General features: G+C 43.8%; 1 protein-coding gene across 4 annotated transcripts in view; it reads left to right on the forward strand.

The window, feature by feature from the left end:
- PAX5 (paired box 5) overlaps positions 1-20,690 on the forward strand; it is a 135,641-nt gene that overhangs the window by 35,386 nt on the left and 79,565 nt on the right. For all 4 annotated transcript variants that reach the window (XM_015615426.2, XM_015615428.2, XM_015615427.2 and 1 more), the window contains exon 6: positions 13,615-13,790. In XM_015615426.2, coding sequence (XP_015470912.1) covers positions 13,615-13,790 — 176 coding nt within the window. The remainder of the gene's footprint in view (positions 1-13,614; positions 13,791-20,690) is intronic.

Below are 20,690 nucleotides of genomic sequence, written 5' to 3' on the forward strand. Positions count from 1 at the left end.
AAAAGAAAAGAAAAAGAAGGAAATGAGGATAAAGATACCTAAAATAAGCTTCAGCAGGCATTTGCAATTTAATTGATATTTGGCGGCAGGAAGCCAATCAGTATAAGTAAATTGACGTTATAAGATAAAAATAATCGCCTAATGGGATGGCTTCCCCCACGGCTGTGGCAGGCCAAATAAATATGGTATCGCGTGTCAGAGCAGCGTGGCGGCCGTTCCTGGGCACAGCCGCCGGCGGGGCTCAGCGCGGGCTGCGGATCATTTTTATGGCATCTGTCTCTGCTCCCTGAGAGCAGGCAATGAGGGGTTGCACATTGATTGCTGCTCCAGCCAACAGTGGCTGAGAGAAAGGCTGTAATTAATGGCTTTATTTGCTGGAGCACTGCTGAGAACAATTGAGTGTGTTATGGTAACAACTGGTGCCCACATTCCAGTGGCAAAAGAAGGTGTTGGAGCTGGTGGGTAGCTGGGCACAGGCTGCCTTCCTGAGAGTCAGGTACAGGGCATGACAGCAGAGGAGATTTAACATCTGGGGAATGGCGCAGGTGTGGGGTGCCAGCCGTGTGCTCCCAGTTAATCCCAGTTTGGTGACACAGCAGACCCTCAGCCATTGCTTGCCACAATGCCTCCAGGGAGCGGAAAACTGGCATGGATGATACTGGAGGCACCCTTCAGACCCTACTGGGGGAGTTAATGCCTCCCTATCCAAGCCCCTGGACACCCCCTTTTACTGCACTAGCAGGGCCACATGTTACAAGTTTTCTTTCTCTCTTTTTCTTTCTTTCTAAAACAAGGTGTCTTCCAGAGATTTTACCTAAACGTAGAGCAGTGCAATCCAGTAATTTTAGTCAATCACGAGTGTTTTTTGCCATCTGTGCCTTTGGCTGGGGCATGGGGAAGTGGACATGGTTCTGCATGGTTCTGTGAAGAACACATGGCTACATGTAAATGGTTATGTATACACATATATATGTATGTAAGGAAGAAACATTTCAGGCAGTATGCATCGTCAGTGTTTCCTTCCTTTCTAAAGGGAATAAAGTGAAAAAGAGATGGGAAAGTGAAACCATGAAAAATAATAATGAACCTCTCCTAAAGATTCTGTAAACCTTTTTTTTAAGGAAAAGTTCTTGTCTTTTACATGAATAACAGAAGTATCTGGTGGCTAAGGAGAGACTGGTGCTCATCCAGGCTTAGTTAGTCATGAGGAATGATGGCTTATTTATATTAAAATACTTCTAGGCGTAGATGATACATAGGTAGACAGACAGACAGACAGACAGACAGACAGATGGAGAGATAGATAGATAGATAGATAGATAGATAGATAGATAGATAGATAGATAGATAGATAGATAGATAGATAGATAATAGCACAAGGGGTGCTATGATGTCTTTAGATTCACAGAGGGCAGGGTTAGATAGGACATTGGGAAGGAATTATTCCATGTGAGGGTGGTGAGGCCCAGAGAAGCTGTGGCTGCCCCAATCCTGGAAGTGTCCAAGGCCAGGCTGGGGGGGCCTTGGAGCAGTCTGGGATAGTGGAAGGTGGAATTAGATGAGCTTTAAGGTCCCTTCCAACCCAAACCAGGGTGAGAGGAAATAGCCTTCAGCTGTGACTAGTTTAGATTGGCTATTAGGAAAAAGCTCTTTACTGCAATGGGTGTCAAACATTGAAAAAGGCTTTCCAGGCCAGTGGTGCAGTCACCATGCCTAGGGGGTTTAAAATATCTGTAGACATGCTGCTTAGTAACATGGATTACTGGTGGTCTTGCCAGAGCTGGGTAAATGGCTGGCTTTGACAACCTTAGAAGACTTTTCCAATGTAATTGAATTTGTGATTCTATGATTCCATATAAGCTGATTAATTTATATTTAAGCACTGAAATGATTTTGAACTTGAAAACTAGAATCAATTTAATTTAAAAGTCTCAGGATGTGCTCTATCCACATGTTCAGTATTTTCCCCAGTAGGGCTTTGTGTCACACAGTTCTTCAGAAATTATCTCTGCTTGTGAACAAGATTCAGTTTCAGTCCTAAGTGCTTTCCTATAGCATAAAAAGTCTTGAAAATTTCTCCATCACTGCAGCTTTACAGTGCAGCAAGAGTCACATCCCTTCCCTTGGCTTCTGCAGCACCAACCAAACACAGAGGCAAGACTTTGTCTGCCACACCAGCCATTCATTCTTAGACCATCATCACTGAGTTTGCAACATCTGGCTGCTGGGAGCAAAGAGGAGACATTGAGACATTGGATACAGTGGTCTTCCAAAGTTATTTGCCAAGATCTAGCCGTCTCTCTCTCTCTCCATATATATTTATATATACAAAAAATTAAATAAGTCAATATATATATATATAATTATTCTTTTCCTGCAGAAGTTATCTCATTAGATGGAATGGAAATAAGTGAGATTAGAAAAATGGCACAGACATGAGGTCAGCCTCACCTGTTGCTGTGGTGAGGATGTCCCTGAAGTCTTTGTCTCAACTGAAGCTGCAGGAACAGGCTCTATTGTTTAAGAGACCTTTGCAAGAATTTCTGTGAAGTGGCCCAAAAAGTGATCCCCTCAACCTCTCATTGAATGAAATCAGGTTTTGAAATAACACAAATACATGCAGGGAGATTCACCCACACGTGCTTAATAAGGGCTTCTGTGTGATAAGCACAGCATCAGGGGAGTTGTACTGTATATTGCTAAGTTTACTGCAGGATAAATAATTAATGATTTAGATGACACTAATTAATTACAGCAATTAGAAAAGAGCTACACTGTTTTGCCTTAAAAGTAAAATCTTGGCTGTTTAATTTTGTTCAGTCTCCAGTGTGTCAGAACATTTATGGCAGAACCATAAAATACAAGCATATACAGGGGCACAACGTTTTTGTTGGGTCATCATCTACCTTTTAAATATAGAATCCTAAAACACCACACTGCAAGGGACCTCATACACTGTCTGGTCCAACCTGTATTGGCAAAATCATGGCCTAGACAGGACAGTCTAATTCCCTACCCATCCAAATCCTAGAAGCGCTCGACACTGAGGAATCGAGCTCTTCCCTGAAGAGATTGTCCCAGTGGCTGCTTGTTCTCATTGCTAATAATTTTCTCTGTGTGTCCAACTGGAATCTCCCCTGGACTCACTTGTACCCATTAACCTGTATCTTTTCCATGTGACTCCTCTGTAAAAAAGGGAGTCTTCATCTTCTTTGCAGGCACACTGTTATTAGTAGAACATGACACAGTGGTCTCCTCTAAGCCTTCTTTTCTTAAGGCTAAAGAAACTCAGATCACTCAGCCTTTGCTGCTATGGCAGCTATCCAGCCTTTGGTTTATCTCTGTGGCCCTTCTCTGGCCTCTCCAGCCTGTCCACATCTGTTTGGCACAACTGAGCAGAGAATTTTTAGATACTGAGTACAGAGTGCCAGTGACTTCTCTATCTCTGTTGGCAACACCTTTGTTGATGCAGCCCAGCATCCTGCTGGGCCACAGCAGCATACTGGTCATTCTCACTGAGTTTGGTGTTCCCCAGCACCCTCAGGGTCCCTTCAGCAGACCTGCTCCTCAGACAGGCTGATCCAAGCTTGTGATGCGCTTTTGGATTATGTTTGCAAAGTACCAGACTTTGCATTTGTCTTTGCTGAATTTTAGAAGGCTATTGTGAGCCCAGTTTTCCATCCTATCAGTTTCTTCAGGAGGAGGTGGTGGGAAACCATGTCAAAAACCTCAAAGACATTGAGAGAGACAGTGTCCACTACTCATCCCACCAAATTTTGCTCTACACACCCCATTCATTCACAGCATTTCCTGTGCCAAGAGCTGACAAGATCTTCCAAACTGTAGTGGTGAGAGCTGGAGTGGTGACAGCAGCATTTTACCCTCCCTTCTGAAGGTGGGTGCTGAGGCTGGAGGATGCCAGAGGCTACCTAGCACAGGGTGGGTGCAGCTGTGGAGACTCCCATCAGTGCCAATCCTTTGGGCACTGCTGGTGGTCTCCCTGACTTTGGGAGCTGCCAGACCATGCCACAGGCAGCAAACTGCATGGTGGTAGCTCGGGCAGTCTCCAGCTTATGGTCACTGTGGCAGAGCTTGTCAGACAGGAAACGAAGCCAATGGACAGATGTGGCTCCTAGGTGTAAGAAGTACACTGAAATTTAAGTGTTAAAACCACATTACACAGGTGTGAAGGATATTTAAAGCATAATTTCTCCCAACTAATGCATGCAGATAAAATATATAAAAATATCATTTCACATGCACTTTGTGTTACTAATAAAAATCTGTAGCTGTATGTTACATTTTATAATGTATTACGCATTATAATTATGTAAGATATATTATATATATATATATAATATAATATAATATAATTCTAATGCATTATGGTTGCAAGCCATTATGGTGGCTTCATCTGTGATATCAGTTCCTTCTTTGTGTCAACACTTCAAGTCTTGAGACCAATGTTTGTGATTTTGTAAAATCAGGAGATATTTATGCACAAGAAAAGTCTGCAGGTATTAAGAACTCCTTATTAGTGGTCTTTGTGGATAATTGCATAGGAAATGTGGATAGATATCCTCCACTTGCAGGAGACAATGCAGAGCACCACTGCTGGTAGAGCAAGCTGCATCCTCCATGGGCTTTTTCTCTCCTTTGATTTCAGTAAATCCACCCTCATCATATCTTGGTGGGACTGCTTCAATGTTTTCCTAGGAATTTGCACTTGAGGAGGAGTAGCATTGCTGTTTGGGAGCCCTCTGCATTTCTTAGGGGCTTTGCCTTGCTTGAAGACTTCTCACCTCAGGCAGAGCTCGCTGGGATGCAGCAGAGCTCGCAGTCCAGAGCTGGTCAGTGTTTGTGCAGACCCCATTGGGCTGCCTGTCCTACCACAGCTTTTCCTTTGGCTGTCAAATTTCTGTCTCCTAGTATTTTTCAGAGCTCTAAATCCCCTCCCACTTGCTTGAAACGAGAGGCCATTTTAGCATTTCCAAACCTACACAGAGCACAGTTTCATCTGCAACCTGCATTAGTCCTTGTCACCCAGGCATATATAGAAATTATTTTTTTGAAAGAAGTGATGAAAAGATATGCTATGACATGGTATGGAAGTAGGTATAAACTATGTTAAAATTGCCTCAATAAGCTTTTAACAACCTTTTAAAAATGCCCTTTGAGCTGGGAGTACATGATATAAAGTGCTTGTCTCTAAAGTTGAACACAGTCTACAAAAATGGATTAGGAAAAGATGCAGTTTCACACATCATTTTTTATGGAGCTTGTCATGACAGTTTGTGTATAATTACTGGAGTTACAGCTCACCTTAGTTACTACAGAAATCACAGAAATACAAGCATATTTCCACATCATACTGCATCTGGCCTAGGGGTGCCATGAACCTGGAGGCTCTTCCAGGGCTCAGGAGCCATGGAATGAATGTTCCCTCTCTGTGCCAGGCTTGGGGCGTCTGCTCTGTTCTCAGCCTCTTCCTTTCAACCCTCATCTCTGCATTTCTAAATTCCCCACTGTGCAGGGGAGTCTCACTGACATAATTTTTGCTGCTGTTTAAATATAAAACTGTGGCAGAAGAGCAGTCACAAAACTTCCAGTGGTTTCATCAGTCCCTCCAGGCACTGCTCTCAGGTAGGCTCTGCCACACGGTGGGACTGGTGCCCATGGGCATCTCTGGTTCCTTGAGGATGCTGCATGGAGGCTAAGCTGCCAGGCTAGGGGTGGTCAGGACACCAGCACATGCTGCTGCACAGACTGCTGCATCCCCCCTGGGGCAGGCACAGCCAGCTGTGCTGGGGTCCTACAGCATTGCAGGGGACAGTCCAACCCGCTCTCCTCCACCACTGCAGCCCTTGCTGGATCTGCTGGGCAGCAAAACAAGTCCAGGCCTGCTGTCAGATGCTCTCACCTGTGGGAAGTCCCCCAGCCCAGGGGCACTGTTTGCCCCCAGGTGCAGACTGTGCTGGGCTGTGTCCTGTATGTGCAAGGCTTGAGGCACAAGCAGAGCCCATCTGGATGGAAGTCTGGGCAGATGCACAAGCAATCCAGCTCCACTCAGTGGCACTATTTGCACAAATGTTTGCTCAGATGTATACACTGTCAGATTCACAAGCATTAGGGCTGCTGAGGTGCGAGGTCCCACCATATCTTTGTTGAATGTAGGATGGCAGAGGTGGCAGATTTTTCCTAGGCGATATATAAAAACATTTCCGTATATGGCTACGGTGGGATTAAAATAACTGTAGAAGGAGGACAGCTGTAATCTCATGGTAAATCTGTTCAATAAACAAAACCCACTTTGCTGGTGAGTCCCAGAACCAGCTTTGTTGTGCAGATTTGCAGCAATCCTGTGGGGTAGAATCTCAAAGGTGTACTGGTTCAGTTCCAGCTCATATGTCTTGTGGGTATACAGCCTGACTCCAGCTTTTACACAAGGGAGGACCTCCAGCTGCCTTACAGAAAAGAGACAAATGTTCTCATGGTGGAGAAGAGCTCCATCACTCATCAGTGAAGGACCAGAGGTGTCTGGTTAGCAATAAAAGTGCTAATTGTGCTGCTGAGCATTTTAGGAAGAGCAGCACTGACAGGCCAATGACATGGCACAGCTCTTTTTTTTTTGCTTCTTCCATTACCCAGAGCCAGTGCAAATCTGGTGCTGGATGTACAGGCAGTGGCCAGACTTGCTCTGCAGCACAGATTGGTGCTACTGGAAGGAGTGTGGTGAGGGCTCACCTCAGGGAGCTACAGAGATGCAGCCTGGCCTGCAAGACTGTGCACGGGTTGAGGGCAGCCTGCAAAGAACCAGGGACCCTCCAGGTACTGCTGGCTGGAGTAAGGGCAGCTGGGAGCAAGGTGCAGCAGAATCCAAATAACCCTTGTCTCCAGCAGTGCAGGGGATTCTGAAGGAGCAAAGGGAAGGAGGGAGGCCAGGAGATGACAAATGGGATGCACTCAGGCTGACTATGCATTGAATGGCAGATGAAACCTCACTGAGGACACCTTGCCATCCAGTGCTAGCCACAGGCACGGTGAACCCTGGCCAGCCCTGTGCTTCTGGGTTGTGCAAGTGTGCTGGCAGTGTCCAGCTGGAATTGTTCTGGAGACAGTCTGCCTATGGACTGTTAGTGTGCACCACTTCTGCTGCACACAAGGGCTGGAGCCAGATGGCCACCAAACTGGCACTGTCCCTGCTTGTTCAAGCACTGACCAGGGGGCAGTGGGCTTGGGTCATGCAGATTCCTTATGTCCTCACACTCATCTGGACTGCAAAGATGGTAGAATAACTGTAAAAACAGAACATGAAGGTGAGAGTATTCACCAGTGCTCCCTTGAGTTTTCCTGTGCTTGGAGGCAGGACAATGCACTGCTGTTGGCAGATGTGGATCTCTGTGTATCCAGAAGGAGCTGAGCTGGTCCAAATATATCTAACAGGTCAAGGCTTGAAATGAAGAGGCAATAAGCCACTGAAATGGTACTATCACCGAAACATGATTGATCAATTGAATTCTATCAGAGACAGTGGGCAGTGAGATTAACTCAGGCCTGATGGGTTCAATGAGTTAAAGCATGATGTTCATTTCAGCTTCATTTCACCAGTCTTTGCTTGTGAAATTGGTCAATCAATAGAGGTTGAAGATCATATATATATATATTGGTGACCATCTTATAGGGAATATAATCTAGCGTAGTCAGCTCCTGACTCCGGCTGCCTTCAGTGGGTAATGGAGACAGAGCAGAGACTCTATCAGTGCCACTGAAATGGCCTGATATCTTCTCCAAATGAAAAGTATTTTTGGATCTCTGATGATTTATCATTTTTTCCCCCTCTTTCTCACTTTGATCTATGATAAAACTCATACTTACCTTTGTGAAATATAGTGATTTCTCTTGAAAATATTTACACAGTGATCAGCTATATACACTTCAAAATATAAAGATCCTTTTTAGTGATATTGTCCTTTGGAAAAAAGAAATAATGAGGGTTAGAAAATTTGAATAGTGTAAATCCAAAGATCTCTCTGCACATATGTGGTCCTGAAACTGATGCTTTGCTGGGAAGAGTATTCTGAGGCAACTGTCTGCCAGATGTATACAATCCTGAGACAGTGGTACGAAAATTCAGCTTACGTTTGAAACAAAACCTTCCATGTGGTAATTAAACAGAGCCTTTATCTTCTCTGGACTCATTTACAGGCATGCTACAAGAAAACAAATCACCTTTTTGCCTCCTGGTAATATTTCATTTGCTTCATAATGTTTTAAATGTGGTGAATAACATCCTCCCTAATTAGCCAGCATTTCCCTATAAGGTGGAGTAATTAGGTATGATAACAGGTAATGAAGTTGGACAGTACAAATTAGAGGCAGAAATCATGTCCTTTATGAATGTAGGCTGTTCATGGCACTAGCTATGTAATTCCTTGATTTACCCTGTAGAAGCATATTTCTCAAAAATAGAAAATGAACAACCTGAAAATCTGAAACCAGTAGATTCCTTTTATTTTCAAAAGAGCACTGCATCAGATGAATCTACCATGGAGGTGCACACTTCATGGCACACCTCTGTTATGAAGAGCACTGGAAATACTAGTCTGGCTGGATTTGCAGTTGTTTCTCAGCTGTTTCTGAGCTGTTGTTACCTTGCTGAGACTCTGAAGTGGAACTGCACCAGGGCAAGGTCTGTCCCACACTATAATACAGTATTTAAATAGAATCATAGAAGCATAAAACACTTTGTGTTGGAATTGACCTTTAAGACCTCTTTGTTCCACTCCCAGGCACGGCAGGGCCAGCTCCCAGTGTCCCAGGAGCTGCCAGCCCCAATGTCCAGCCTGGCCTTGGGCACTGCCAGGGATCCAGGGGCAGCCCCAGCTGCTCTGGGCACCCTGTGCCAGGGCCTGCCCACCCTGCCAGGGAAGAATTTCTTCTTAAGGTCTAATCTAAATCTCTCTTCCTTCCGTTTAAAACCATTCTCCCTTGTCCTATCACTATTTTCTGTGCTTCTGTCCTTATCAATATAAAAAAAGGTGGAGCTGAACCATTTCTGTATTTCTGTGCTTTTTTCTGGTATTTCTATATTTTGCCTTGTTTTCATATTAAGCTTTAAGGCTTTTAACTATGCTTTAGTGTTCTGTGAAGATAATTCCTTTTGTTCTTCTTATTTTGGTCTGTAATCTTAGAAACAGTATTTTAAATCAAGTAAGTTGTGTGGTGAAGATTGCAAAAATTCTGGTTTTCTTGTATTTAGCAATTTCAAATATCTCCAGCTGTTTCAGAAAGCATGTTTTGGATAAGTATCTAAACACAGAAGTGCATTAGAAAAATGAGATCTCAATCTATCAAATTCTTTAAACTGATTTTGCTATTTGCTTAGGTCTTCAGAAAATAACTTGCTCTTAATTAACAAAGATGTATTAGTTGCAGTGTCCAAGGACAGGTCAGACAGGAATTTAAGCAACCTGAATTGTGGAAGGTGTCCCTGCCCAGGCAGCTGACTGGAACTTGATGATATGTATGTCCCTACCCAAACCATGCAGTGATTTCATATTTTCTGGGTGATATTCATATCACTTGGCCAGTCTTCTGTTAGCAAGACTGTGGATGATATTTCTTCTCAGAGGCACACCTCTTCTGTGCTTAACTCTTTTCATAGGTTTTTCATAGGTTTCACAGACTTTTCATAGGTTGTTCAGACTTTGGCTAGCCACAGAAAATTTTTGCTTGTGTTTGATACCAAGATTGTGTCGAAGACAGGCCAGCTTCTTTAGCAGCATGTCCAGCTTTTGTTGTGAAATCACAGGTCAGTTTTTCTGGGCAAGGTTTGAACAGAAGGTGTTCAGAGTGAGAAAGGATTGCATTTTCCCTGCTAAGAAAATGCTTATCAGTAAGTTTGGAACCAGGGAGGATGTTGTTCAGACCTGTCCCCAACATGACAAGACTTCCAGCTTCAGGTTGCAGGTGGGATTGCTCTCCAAGCTGTGTGCATCTGTGGGAAACTGAGTCAGTGTTCTGAGCTGGGTAGGATGCCTGGGAGGGACTTGAATCAGGTGGTAGGGTGGCTGTTGAAACAGGTGTGGCATATGCTGGAGCCCTAGTGCTGGAGGAGCAGCATGTGCACGCTCCCCCAGGCACTGTGACAGGTCTCAATGCATTACATTTTGATGCATTTCATCAGAAGTAGCTCAGGGAGTTGTGGGCTAATGGTGTCATCCCAAATGCACAGTCTTATAGAGATAAAGGATGAAATGTTTGTTTGAGAAGAATGTACTCTTTTGTACTAAGGAGAGTGCTATATCTGTGCTCTTCACTCAATTTTAAGGAAAGATGCCATTGAACTAGGAACTAATTGTTTTGCAGAATAGGTAGGTATACATGTAGTGGTATTGTCAATAAAACATGTGGATGCAACCCTATGTGGATGCACTGATTATATGAAAAATGTTTTTACCACTCCCTGGAGCCTACTTATAACTAAAATTGTTTCAAGCCTTCCAACAGTATTTTAATTATCAAAGATATTCTAATTTAACAAGGGATAATGCTAATGGTATTATTTATATAATGTCTAACAGCCAAACACATCCTGAAGACCTTCACAAACTCCTGTGTGTCATATGCAGTGTACAGGAAGTCCTTTAGTTCTACAGTGGAGTCCAGAACTCACTGGCAATTAGTTTGTATTTGGGAGACACATTGCAAAAGTACAAGCAATTCCTTTGCTCCTAGGATGCAGAGTGCAGGTGATTACAGTGAGGGAGGCTTGGGTGTCTCCTTTTGTGCAGGGTTGCCCATCTCAGTGGTCCCAGTTCTGTCTGACTCCTGCCCAGGTCCCTCCTTGGCACTAATGCTGCATGCATTATTCCTCATCCCAGGACAGCCTGACTGCACTGGAAAGTGTCTTGGAGACTGATCCCATCTCACATCCCCAGGACAGCATGTGGAGATGTTGGCAAACAGGGATGTACAAATGGTGTGAGTTGGCAGCCCATTCTGGCTTCCAGCAACATATCAAATGCTGACCTTGAGACCAAAGCACTCAGAGACCCACTACCATCTCTGCGTGATTTCATGCTTTCCTTGCAGAGAGAAATAGCCTCCTCTTCCTTGAGCTTTGGTGGCAGTGCCTTAGGGTCATCCCCTGCCTCACTGCCCCTTGGACGAAAGGCAGCTGGGAGAGATGCATGGATGTGATGGCAAGAGTCACACGATGGTGCCTTTTTTCCTAGACTTCACACTCTGGTATCCATGGTGGGAGACCCTTCCCAGCACCACGCTGCCACAGTGCCTGTCCCTGGCTCAGGCTGCTGCCCCAGAATTTCCTTTCATTGGCCTCCTCTTCTCCAAGGTGTCCACTCCCAAAATCTGGAGCTGCACTCCGTAATAAAAGTGCTGCTGGTGAAAGGTGGGACTGCTACTCCATTTTCAAACACAAGGGTATCTCATGATGTGATCTCATTATTGTGCACCAATCTCTGGGTGCACAACCAGTGCAGAGTGCACGGACTGTATTGGCATCACCAAGAACAGGTTGCAGGTTATGCCTGTCTTGTGTCATTTCACTCCCTCTTGTCCTCCCCTTTATCCCAAAACTGCATAAAGCTTTACCTTTGACGTCAAATTGTGAATAACAGCTCAAACTGAAATTTAAAGCCAGCATTTCCATGCTCCAGAGATAGGGTCTCCCTGGCCCTAGCTGTACCATACAGCTACCAACCACAATTTTAATTCTATAAGCCATGGTTGACTGAACTCAGCACAGGGGTCTATTTGATATTATTTGATTTAGAATAGTAAAAAACCCCAAAACAAAACAAAATAAACAAATAAACAAAAACACACCCTGCCCCCCCCCAAACTATTTAAAGATACACTGCTTTCTTGTATGCTTCTGTACCTTTTCACACTTAGACATCCTACTCAGATGTTCATCCTACTCCAGGTTCAGGGTTTTTTTCCCCTTACTGTGTGGAATAAACTGATCCTTGTACTTTACAAAAGCCATCATCATCTATCATTGATAAAATTGCATGACTTTATCTAAGGAGAGTATATATAAAGTTGTCACTGAAATTGCTGATCTCAAATTGAAGAAGAAGTTTCCTGCATTAACTCCTAACATCAAATATCTGTTCAGTATAGGGAAAGTTCTGCTTAAATTCATTATCAACTGAGGTTGAATGAGGTATTTCTGTGTTGGTCTCCCAGTCTGAGAACTCTGCCTTAAAGAAGCCCAGATTTCTGCACAGACAGCATTTTCTGCAAAATCCATCTATGCTGAAGGATGATCTTAAATCAATAGTCTTTTGTGAAAAACCTTGTCCACCAAGCATCACTTGTATTACTGATGGCCAGCATGTGCTTGTGGACACAACTGATGTCTACAGAAACAGGCTGGTTTTGTGCAGATCACCTCTATCAGATCACCTATTTACAATCAAAAAACTTGATGCAGAGCCTGCCAGAGGAGGTCTAGGTGATGTTATTCCTCTGCAGACTTCTTGGTCTGTAAGCAACTGCAGCAGACATGGAAATCTTGCTGCTAAGGATGCATTTGAATTCTGCTCCTCAGAACTATTCTGGCAGCTAGATGCTATTTTTAAAACATTTCCTCCCTCTGTCTAGTTCGATGTTGCCATCTGGAGAAGAAATCTGATATTTACTGTTGTTCTTGGAGTTCCACCTCCTGGAGTTCTGGGAATACTGCAGATTTCAGTTTTTAGCACATAAAAGATGTATTTCCAGCACTGACAGGTGAAGTAAAAGTAGGAAACCACTGTGAATCTGCAAAAAGCAAATCGAAACAAGTCCCTGCATTGCAAGAGTCTTTTCAGACTGCCAATCAAACATTTTTCAAACTTGTCTCATGGCTTTTCATCCATAGTCAGTCACTTATAACTCCTGCTAAAAATCTCTGCCAAAGGAGAGAAGGAGGAAAATGTGCTTTGGAGCCCAGGTTTGAGTCCTGCCAGTAAGATGGAGAAATACAAAATGAATTTGAGGGTCAGGAGTGCATCTTGGACTGGGCCTTGCTGAGGGTGTTGCAGTGGTAATTCAGTCCAGGGATTCCACCTTAGTACAACACAGGCTGACTAGTGCTTTGGTCTTGCCTGGCCAGTGCTATTGGTAGTGTTTCACAGCCAGTCCATGCCAGAGCTTAGAGTTCAGCATGGGATGGAGCTGAGCAGGACTTGGAGGTAGCACAGGAAGGGGACAGAGTGTGTGGGTGGTGACTGGGCAAAGCATTTTGCTGGAGTTGACCCAAGTTGACTGTGACTGTCATCAGGCCATCTACTTATCCTCTGTGTTCTCCTGTATACAGACCATGAACCAGACAGCTTCCCAGGGGGCACAGTAAAAGTGATGCAGGCAAAAATGTGACTGTTGTCCTGTATCAGGCCTTTAAATTATGTGTGAAGTTGTTGACGGGTTAAAGTTGCTTGTAATGCAAGACTGTACAGTGTGTTTTCTAGCAAACTGTAACCACACAAAAAGTCTTCATGACTTCAGGTATTGATACCTACATCTGTTCAAGAGAAAAGACACTCTACTATAGGCCACATCATGAGACTACTCATTTTTCCTCTTCTCTCTCCTCTTTGAAAGGTATTCAGGAATCTCCAGTACCAAATGGCCATTCTCTCCCAAGCAGAGATTTTCTTCGGAAACAGATGCGAGGAGACCTTTTCACCCAGCAGCAGCTAGAAGTGTTGGATCGTGTTTTTGAGAGACAACATTATTCTGACATCTTCACAACAACTGAGCCCATCAAACCAGAGCAGGTACTATTGTAGATATTTTATGTTTTGCTGATATGCTTTCCACTGGCAGAGATCTGTTTGGTGGACATCATCAAAGGCTTTTCAGAGTTTCAGTAGACAATTATGGAGACAGATATCTTGTCAAGCTCATTTCAGCCAAGTCCACATTAGCCATTAAAGCCTTTTAAAAATCAAGGAAAACACTCATTGTGCAAAAATTAGCAAATGTTTGGCTATGAAATTACACCTGGTCCAGACCAGTTGCATCAAATTAATCTTTAAAGAGCACCACAGCTTCTGCTGTTTTTGTTAGATCAAAAGAAGGCAGTGCAGGTAACACGGAGAAGACCTGCAAAACCCAGTGCCTAATTTTGGTTCACAGTGGGCATGACTGTGGGCACAAATCAGATTTTTGTATCTGGAAATGGCTTATTAGACATGTAACTGGCCATTTGCTGAGAGAAACACCCGAATAGCATGTGAAGGCAAATTAATTCCACCTATGGATCTACAGTGTTTGAGGACTTGGCGCTAATATTTTGGAAAAAATTCGATTTCTGCAAGCATACTATAGAAGCATGTGAAAAAACTGATGAGCTATGTCTCTCTTTTGAGCTACGTTCTTCTTCTTGGGTGGCAGTATTTAATTTAGCTGCTGAGAAGGAGGTAGAAATTAATATATTGCTGTCAGCACCGATATTGGTCTAGCTTGCTACTTAATGATGTATTCAGCCATTAATCTTCAGTGTTCTTAATATCAGACATGCTTTTTAGCAAGGTGGATGGACTTTCCTAACACTGATTCCCCTTGGAGGAATCTATACATTTGAGGTCCACTGGAGATTGTCTTATGGTAGCCTACTACCATTGTGGCTTTTCTTCTTCTTCTTTTTTTCTTTTTCAATTACTTATGCTGAAAATACTATGGTAAAGTAAAGATTCCTCATTCCTTTAAGATCATCTATCATTTGCTATTTCATTCATAGGGACATTTTCTTTTCAGCACCTTCTGCTGGTTTTGTGTTTTTTCTGGTTTGTGTGTGCTGTGAAACTGCAGATATGCACTTGAGCTGGGAAGAGATAGGAAGTCGCAGCATGGGTGTCTCTGGAAGGTGAAGTGGCCTTCACGTACCACTAGATGGTGATTATCCCATCCAAACACGGTGGATGCTGGAGAGGGCAGGCACCCTGCCCAAGGCTATGGCAAGCCTTTTCAGCATTGGTCACCTAGGAATTGTGTCTTGTTAGATTTGTTCCTGCAAAAACTTTACAGGCCAAAATAGTCATTGCAAAGGGAGCAGTGATGGGAGGGGACTTTTTATTTGTTTTTGTGTTCTGGAGCCTCTTAGTCATGGCCAGCTGTAGCTCATGGGAGACAGTCCAGCAGTGAGTAAACATTTATTCAGAGATAAACTTTTACTGCTTTTATAGGAAGAATGAGGGATTTGAATAAGGATATTGCTGAATTGTTATCCCAATTATCAAATATGGGATATTTAGCTCTTGATGGAGAAAGGATCTCCCAGGGCCACATAAGGAGTTGTGACTAGAATAGCTCTAAGCAGCAATATTATTAAAGTTGGAGACATGCTGCTATTAATCTGATGAACAAGGTACTTCTTGCATGCTCTGGGAAGTCATGTAAGACGCTGAGAAATCTGGCATTATGAGGTGCAAAATGTACTGTGCAGAACCACATTGCCTGGTATTTTTACATGTAATTAAAAAAGAAATTTGTAGTTGTTTGTTTTCATATAGCTTGGAGTATGGTGTTTGCTTTTGGAAGGCTGGACCATGGTGAAGGGCTTGTAAATATTTGGGGTCAGCTTCTGCTTTCTGAAGTTATGTGAAGGGTAACTTTCAACATGCCCAGATGTGATCTGTATGACTTGTAGTTCACAAAGATGCTGTATGAATCCCAGCCTTACAGAAACAGTCTTGTCTCACCCCCTTGGTGAGTCAAGCAAAGCTGTCATGATGCTTACCTGAAGTGGAGAAGCTGTCTGCATCAATTAGTAGTGCCAAAGAAATCAATGAGAAATCAAATACTGAGAATATTAATGACATGCTCTGAAAACCAGAGTTATGCCTGGATTGGAGTGCTGTAGTAAAGCAAGATCTGCCCGTGACATTTGTCTGTCCAAAGTGGTGGTGGACCCACAGTGGTGCTTTAGAAGCTAAGTCAGTGGTGGATATATGGAGCTTTAAGCTCTTTCTGTACAGGAAAATATTGAAAAGATACTCCTCCCCATGGAGACAGGATGTGGAAAGAGGACTTGTATGAGCTGCTCACTCACTGTTTATCCATTTTGTTAGAAATCTGATCCAACAGCAGCCAGCTGAACATCACTAATTTTGCTTTGGCACAAAAACTTACTGATGTGCCAGTACTATTCACCTGAGGAAGGCTCCAGGTATTTTAATGGAATAGTTATTACTCTATAGACACTGCAGATCCTTCTTCCTTCCTGTTTTGTGGCTTCTCTCTAAGTCTTTGTCCTCACTTGTGTGCTGGGGCAGGCCCTTGGCAATGGCGAGGGGTAAAGAGGTCCCTCTGCCCAGCACAGTATTTGCAGCCTTATCATACTTTGTTTCCAGAGGCTGCCCAAAGTCCTCCTGGTGCATTTTCTGTACAAAATTTGTCCTTACCTTTATGAGTCCATTGCCCTTCATGTAGGTAGAGAGGCTGATGGGCTGTGTGGGGAGTGTCACTGGGGTGTTGCAGGGTTGCTGTGTAACTCTTTGCTTTGAGTACTTCAAATACACTTCCATTTCCCATCTTGATGTTTCCCTCAGTTAACCTGTATAAAATGGAGGCTCTTGGGCTATTTATCATCTTCTGACATGGTTAGAGCAGGATGCTAGTAACACCATGATTGTTGGTTCAATTCCTTACTTAAGAGTTGGAGTCAGTACCAACAGTACCTTCCAACTCAGAATATTCTTTGAATCTCTGAATCTGTACTGTTGACAATTGTAATGACTGTTGTAATCTGTACTATTGACAATAATCATATCAACTTTTACACCTACTGTAAGTTGTGGCATTTATGAAGAGAGTGATGAGGAATGGATACTTGTCTTTGGGGAAGGGCTCATACCATGTTGAGGGAGAAGGCAACCACTGGACAGTGACAGGGAGATAAAACATCAGACAATCCTTTGAGAGAAACAGTGATGATTGTGTGTGCTGGGTGGGGCAGGGATCCTGCTGTGTACACCTACCATTAAAGACTGTCAGACATTGGGCATCAAGGGGCAGAATTAAGGCATCAGCTGTTACTTGCCTTGTTTTGCAGACTAGCACTCAGTGGTGCAGCTGGGCTCATGTACATGAGTGCTCCACAGATGTGTTTCCTGCACATGTGGAGCATGAAAAACATCCAGTGGCAGAGGGAGACAGGGGTTATCTGTGCAAACAGCATCAAGTCCTTTCATGTCTTTCCTATGTCCTTTCATATGTTGTGGGGAGGAGCTGTGATGTAAAATCAGTGCTCAGAGCACTCTGGCCCACCTCTCCCGAGTCCTGCTCTAAAAATGAATTCTTCTATTAAGAGAACTCATAACAATGAAGGCTTTTCTCTCATGTTTGTGCCCTTTTGTGCTCATTTTCTGCAAACATCCCATGATTAATTTGCATCAGCTGCAAATATTAATGGAAAGCTTATTGAAAATGTTCACTTATTTCTGGGCATGGGTATAGAAATGCACATAGTGGTATGTTTGCAAGAGCAATGTTGCACTGCCATTTTGTACATGGCTCCTATGTACCAGCTCTGTGTGTCTCATCTATCTGCAGGGACAGTGCCTGCAACCATGTAATGCCAGACCTTGGAATTATCAGACCTTGGAAAAGGAAATCCTTCACAGCAGCTTCCATTCTCTCTGTGCTCAGTATGTGTGTGTGGGTGGGCTCTGCTGCTCCCCAGTGTGTTGGATCTGCAGTGAAGCCTCCCTGCCCACAGGGAAGGCTGTTGCTGTTGCCAACCCAGATCCCCTTGGAACAAACCAAACTGACATAAGGAGAAGCTTTTACCTGCCTGCCTGCCCTGGAACTGTGTTCTGCACCTGTAACTGTGTCAGACCAGCATATTTCAGTCTGGCCTTTGCTGCAGGCAACCCCCCATTACTCATGGTCACTGCAGTGACAATGCAGAGTTTATCCAGAGCTGGTGCTCATCCTATGCAGAGAGCTGCAACACTGAGTGGTAAAATTTTCCAGTGCCTATTGTCCATTAAGACCTGGAGGAACTGGAAGCATCAGCTGTACTCAGCAAAATCCTTGTGTGGCTGTGAGGATGATTGTCCTCCAATAGCTTCCTGTGATTCCAGCCAGAAGGAAGGAGGAGCTCTCCACAGCATCTTTGGGAAGTTGTCCCAGACTAGCCAAGCCTGTGCCATCTGTTTTGTCAGCTGCTGACTCAAGCAAATCTCTAGTCAAAGCATTGACAAAGACAGGAGATGTTCCTGGAGAAAAAGAGCCAGGAAAGTCAAGGAGACCTGGGGACTTTAGGTATTTGAGACTGGACAACTGCAGGAACGTCCCATTGAAGCAGGCAGGGGACAGACCTGGTGCTTGTGGACCAATGTGCTCATGGAGGCTGTGAGAGTGGGATTAATGCATCTATGGCTGAAAAATGCAGGGTGAAGGATATACAGCTGGATTGGCTCAATGTGAGATACAGTGCGTTAATTTTCTTAGAATAAAGAAAAGAATTATCCATGCTGGATTTCTGTCCACAGCAGAAATGGATTCTTTTGTACTTTCAGTTTCACACATGGGTCCAATCGAATACTCATTGAAGCTAAGAGGAATATTTCTATTGACTTCAATAAACTTTAGATCAGGGCCATAATGAGGCATAACATGATGTGAGCAGATTCAATGCTATGTAGGTCACCAGCTTAGAAGATAACAGCTTACTGCTAATAGCACATAATTCCTAGGCCTGGGCTGGTGCTTTCCCACTGCTTTAAGCTAGACCTAAACAGAATATCTGCTCTCAGAGTGATTTCTGGATAAAATGTAGATATTCTGCACTCATATAGAAACCAGTAACCTGGCAAACATATAGTCACACAGGTATTCATGACATGGAGTGCAAATAAATGTGGATCTGGAGATATGCATAGGCAGATGGAATTTGGATAACTAATAGAATTTGGATAGCCAAGGAATCCCCCCAAAATAACTTATGATTTGGAAAAAGTGGAAGAATTTCATGAAGTTGAAACCTGATGCAGAGAGAGTTGCACCAAAGAAATTCTCTGAATTGACAAAGACAGGGGCATAAACTTCTTTTGAAAATCAAGTTTTGCTCTTTGTCTAAGTATGCTCCAGCTTTTAAACAGGAATCTTATGGGCTTTTTTCTAAGAGGAGCTGGAATGCAGCTTCTGAGAGGAGTGAAATATACAATCCCCTTTACAGTACTGGAATTTAATCTTTGGGAATAACAGAAATTTCTAGTAAAGCCAGAAAGTATAACCCATTTCTGTTTTAAGAGGACTCACTCCCAAAGTGGAGTTATTGGAGAAGCAGAAGGAAGGAATGAATCTACTAAAGGGTGTCCCTGCCTGTGCCAGGGGTGTTGAAATGAGATGATCTTTAAGACCACTCCCAACCCAAACCATGCAATGAATGATTCTATGAACTGCAAGACTGTATGCTTGGTCCTGGTCCCCAGAATGTGAGAAATATGTTTTTTCTTGGGAAACCTTTGGGCAGACAGAGGCTGTTGACATAGTGTTCTGAAAACACTATGACTTTTACTGAGAAATGCAGAGTTAATATTTGTTTGTGTTTCCACAAAACTTCTTTTCATCCTGAAATGGTGAAAATTATGAAAATGACTCATGGATAGTTTGAAGAACCAAATTTTTTCTCAGTCTGTCACTTGCGGGAATAATTTGAACATTCCAAGGCAAGCTTTTAACCATGAATGCATTACATGGTGTGCTAAATGAAAAGCAAGTTAAAAAGGAAAAGGAAACAATAACATGTGTCTCAATGGATGTACACCAATATAAAATTGAGAAAAAATAAAGACACAGGAAGGGGTGAAGCAGAACCTAGCAATGCTCTGCCAGCTCTGCAGGAGCCCAGGCAGTAGTGGGTAGGAAGACAAGGTGTTGCAGGGTCAGCACCCTGAACCATAGTGAGATACATGCCCAGGTCTGCCAGAGGTGGTGATATGGGGTTGTGGGATGCAGGATGATTTTGTGCCTGGCCCCTGTGCTTTCCCCCAGGCCACGCTGCTGGCAGGCCATCACCAGCAGTGGCAGCTGGGTGGGCTGCCCTGGCTGCTGTTGCCAGTGCTGGTGCCAGGTTGGGCCAGGGGCTGCCGGCAGGCATTACCTGCTCATCCTCAACCTGCTGACCCTGTGATCCTCTATAACCACAGAAAAGAGAGCGAGAGTGTGAGTGCTGGCAGTGCAGAGAGGAGCAGGGAGCAAGGGAACAAGGGTTTTACAGCTGAAATCTCCTCTGTTCCAGGCCGTAGCCTTACTGGTGGGAGGGGAAGAAAATCCCTACTCTAAAATCAAGCCTAGGAGAGCACATCAGGAGACAAAAAAACCTTTCCATATTTACTCTCAGTAGACTATCAAGCAACACCAGGCTATTAATTTGGCTTTTGAGTCTTCACTAAAGCCCATAAAAGCGCACAGTTGTCAAATGGAGTTCATTTTAATTTCCTTTCAATCACAGTAAATTATTCAGGTGATAAATCAGCTGGGGCAGCCTCCTGGCTGTAATAGAAACCCTAATTCCTGGCTAATTATCCAGCCCATTGCTGCCAGCAGATCAATACCCCTACCGAATGGAAAGGGCGTGGGGTCCAGGCAGGCAGGATGGCGAATGGACAGCAGCTGGGAGCACAGGCACCCATGACCTCTGCCCTGTGTAGGGGTTGTAGGGGAAG

The sequence above is a fragment of the Parus major genome, chromosome Z (genome assembly GCF_001522545.3).
Source record: "Parus major isolate Abel chromosome Z, Parus_major1.1, whole genome shotgun sequence".
NCBI classification, from domain to species: domain Eukaryota; kingdom Metazoa; phylum Chordata; class Aves; order Passeriformes; family Paridae; genus Parus; species Parus major.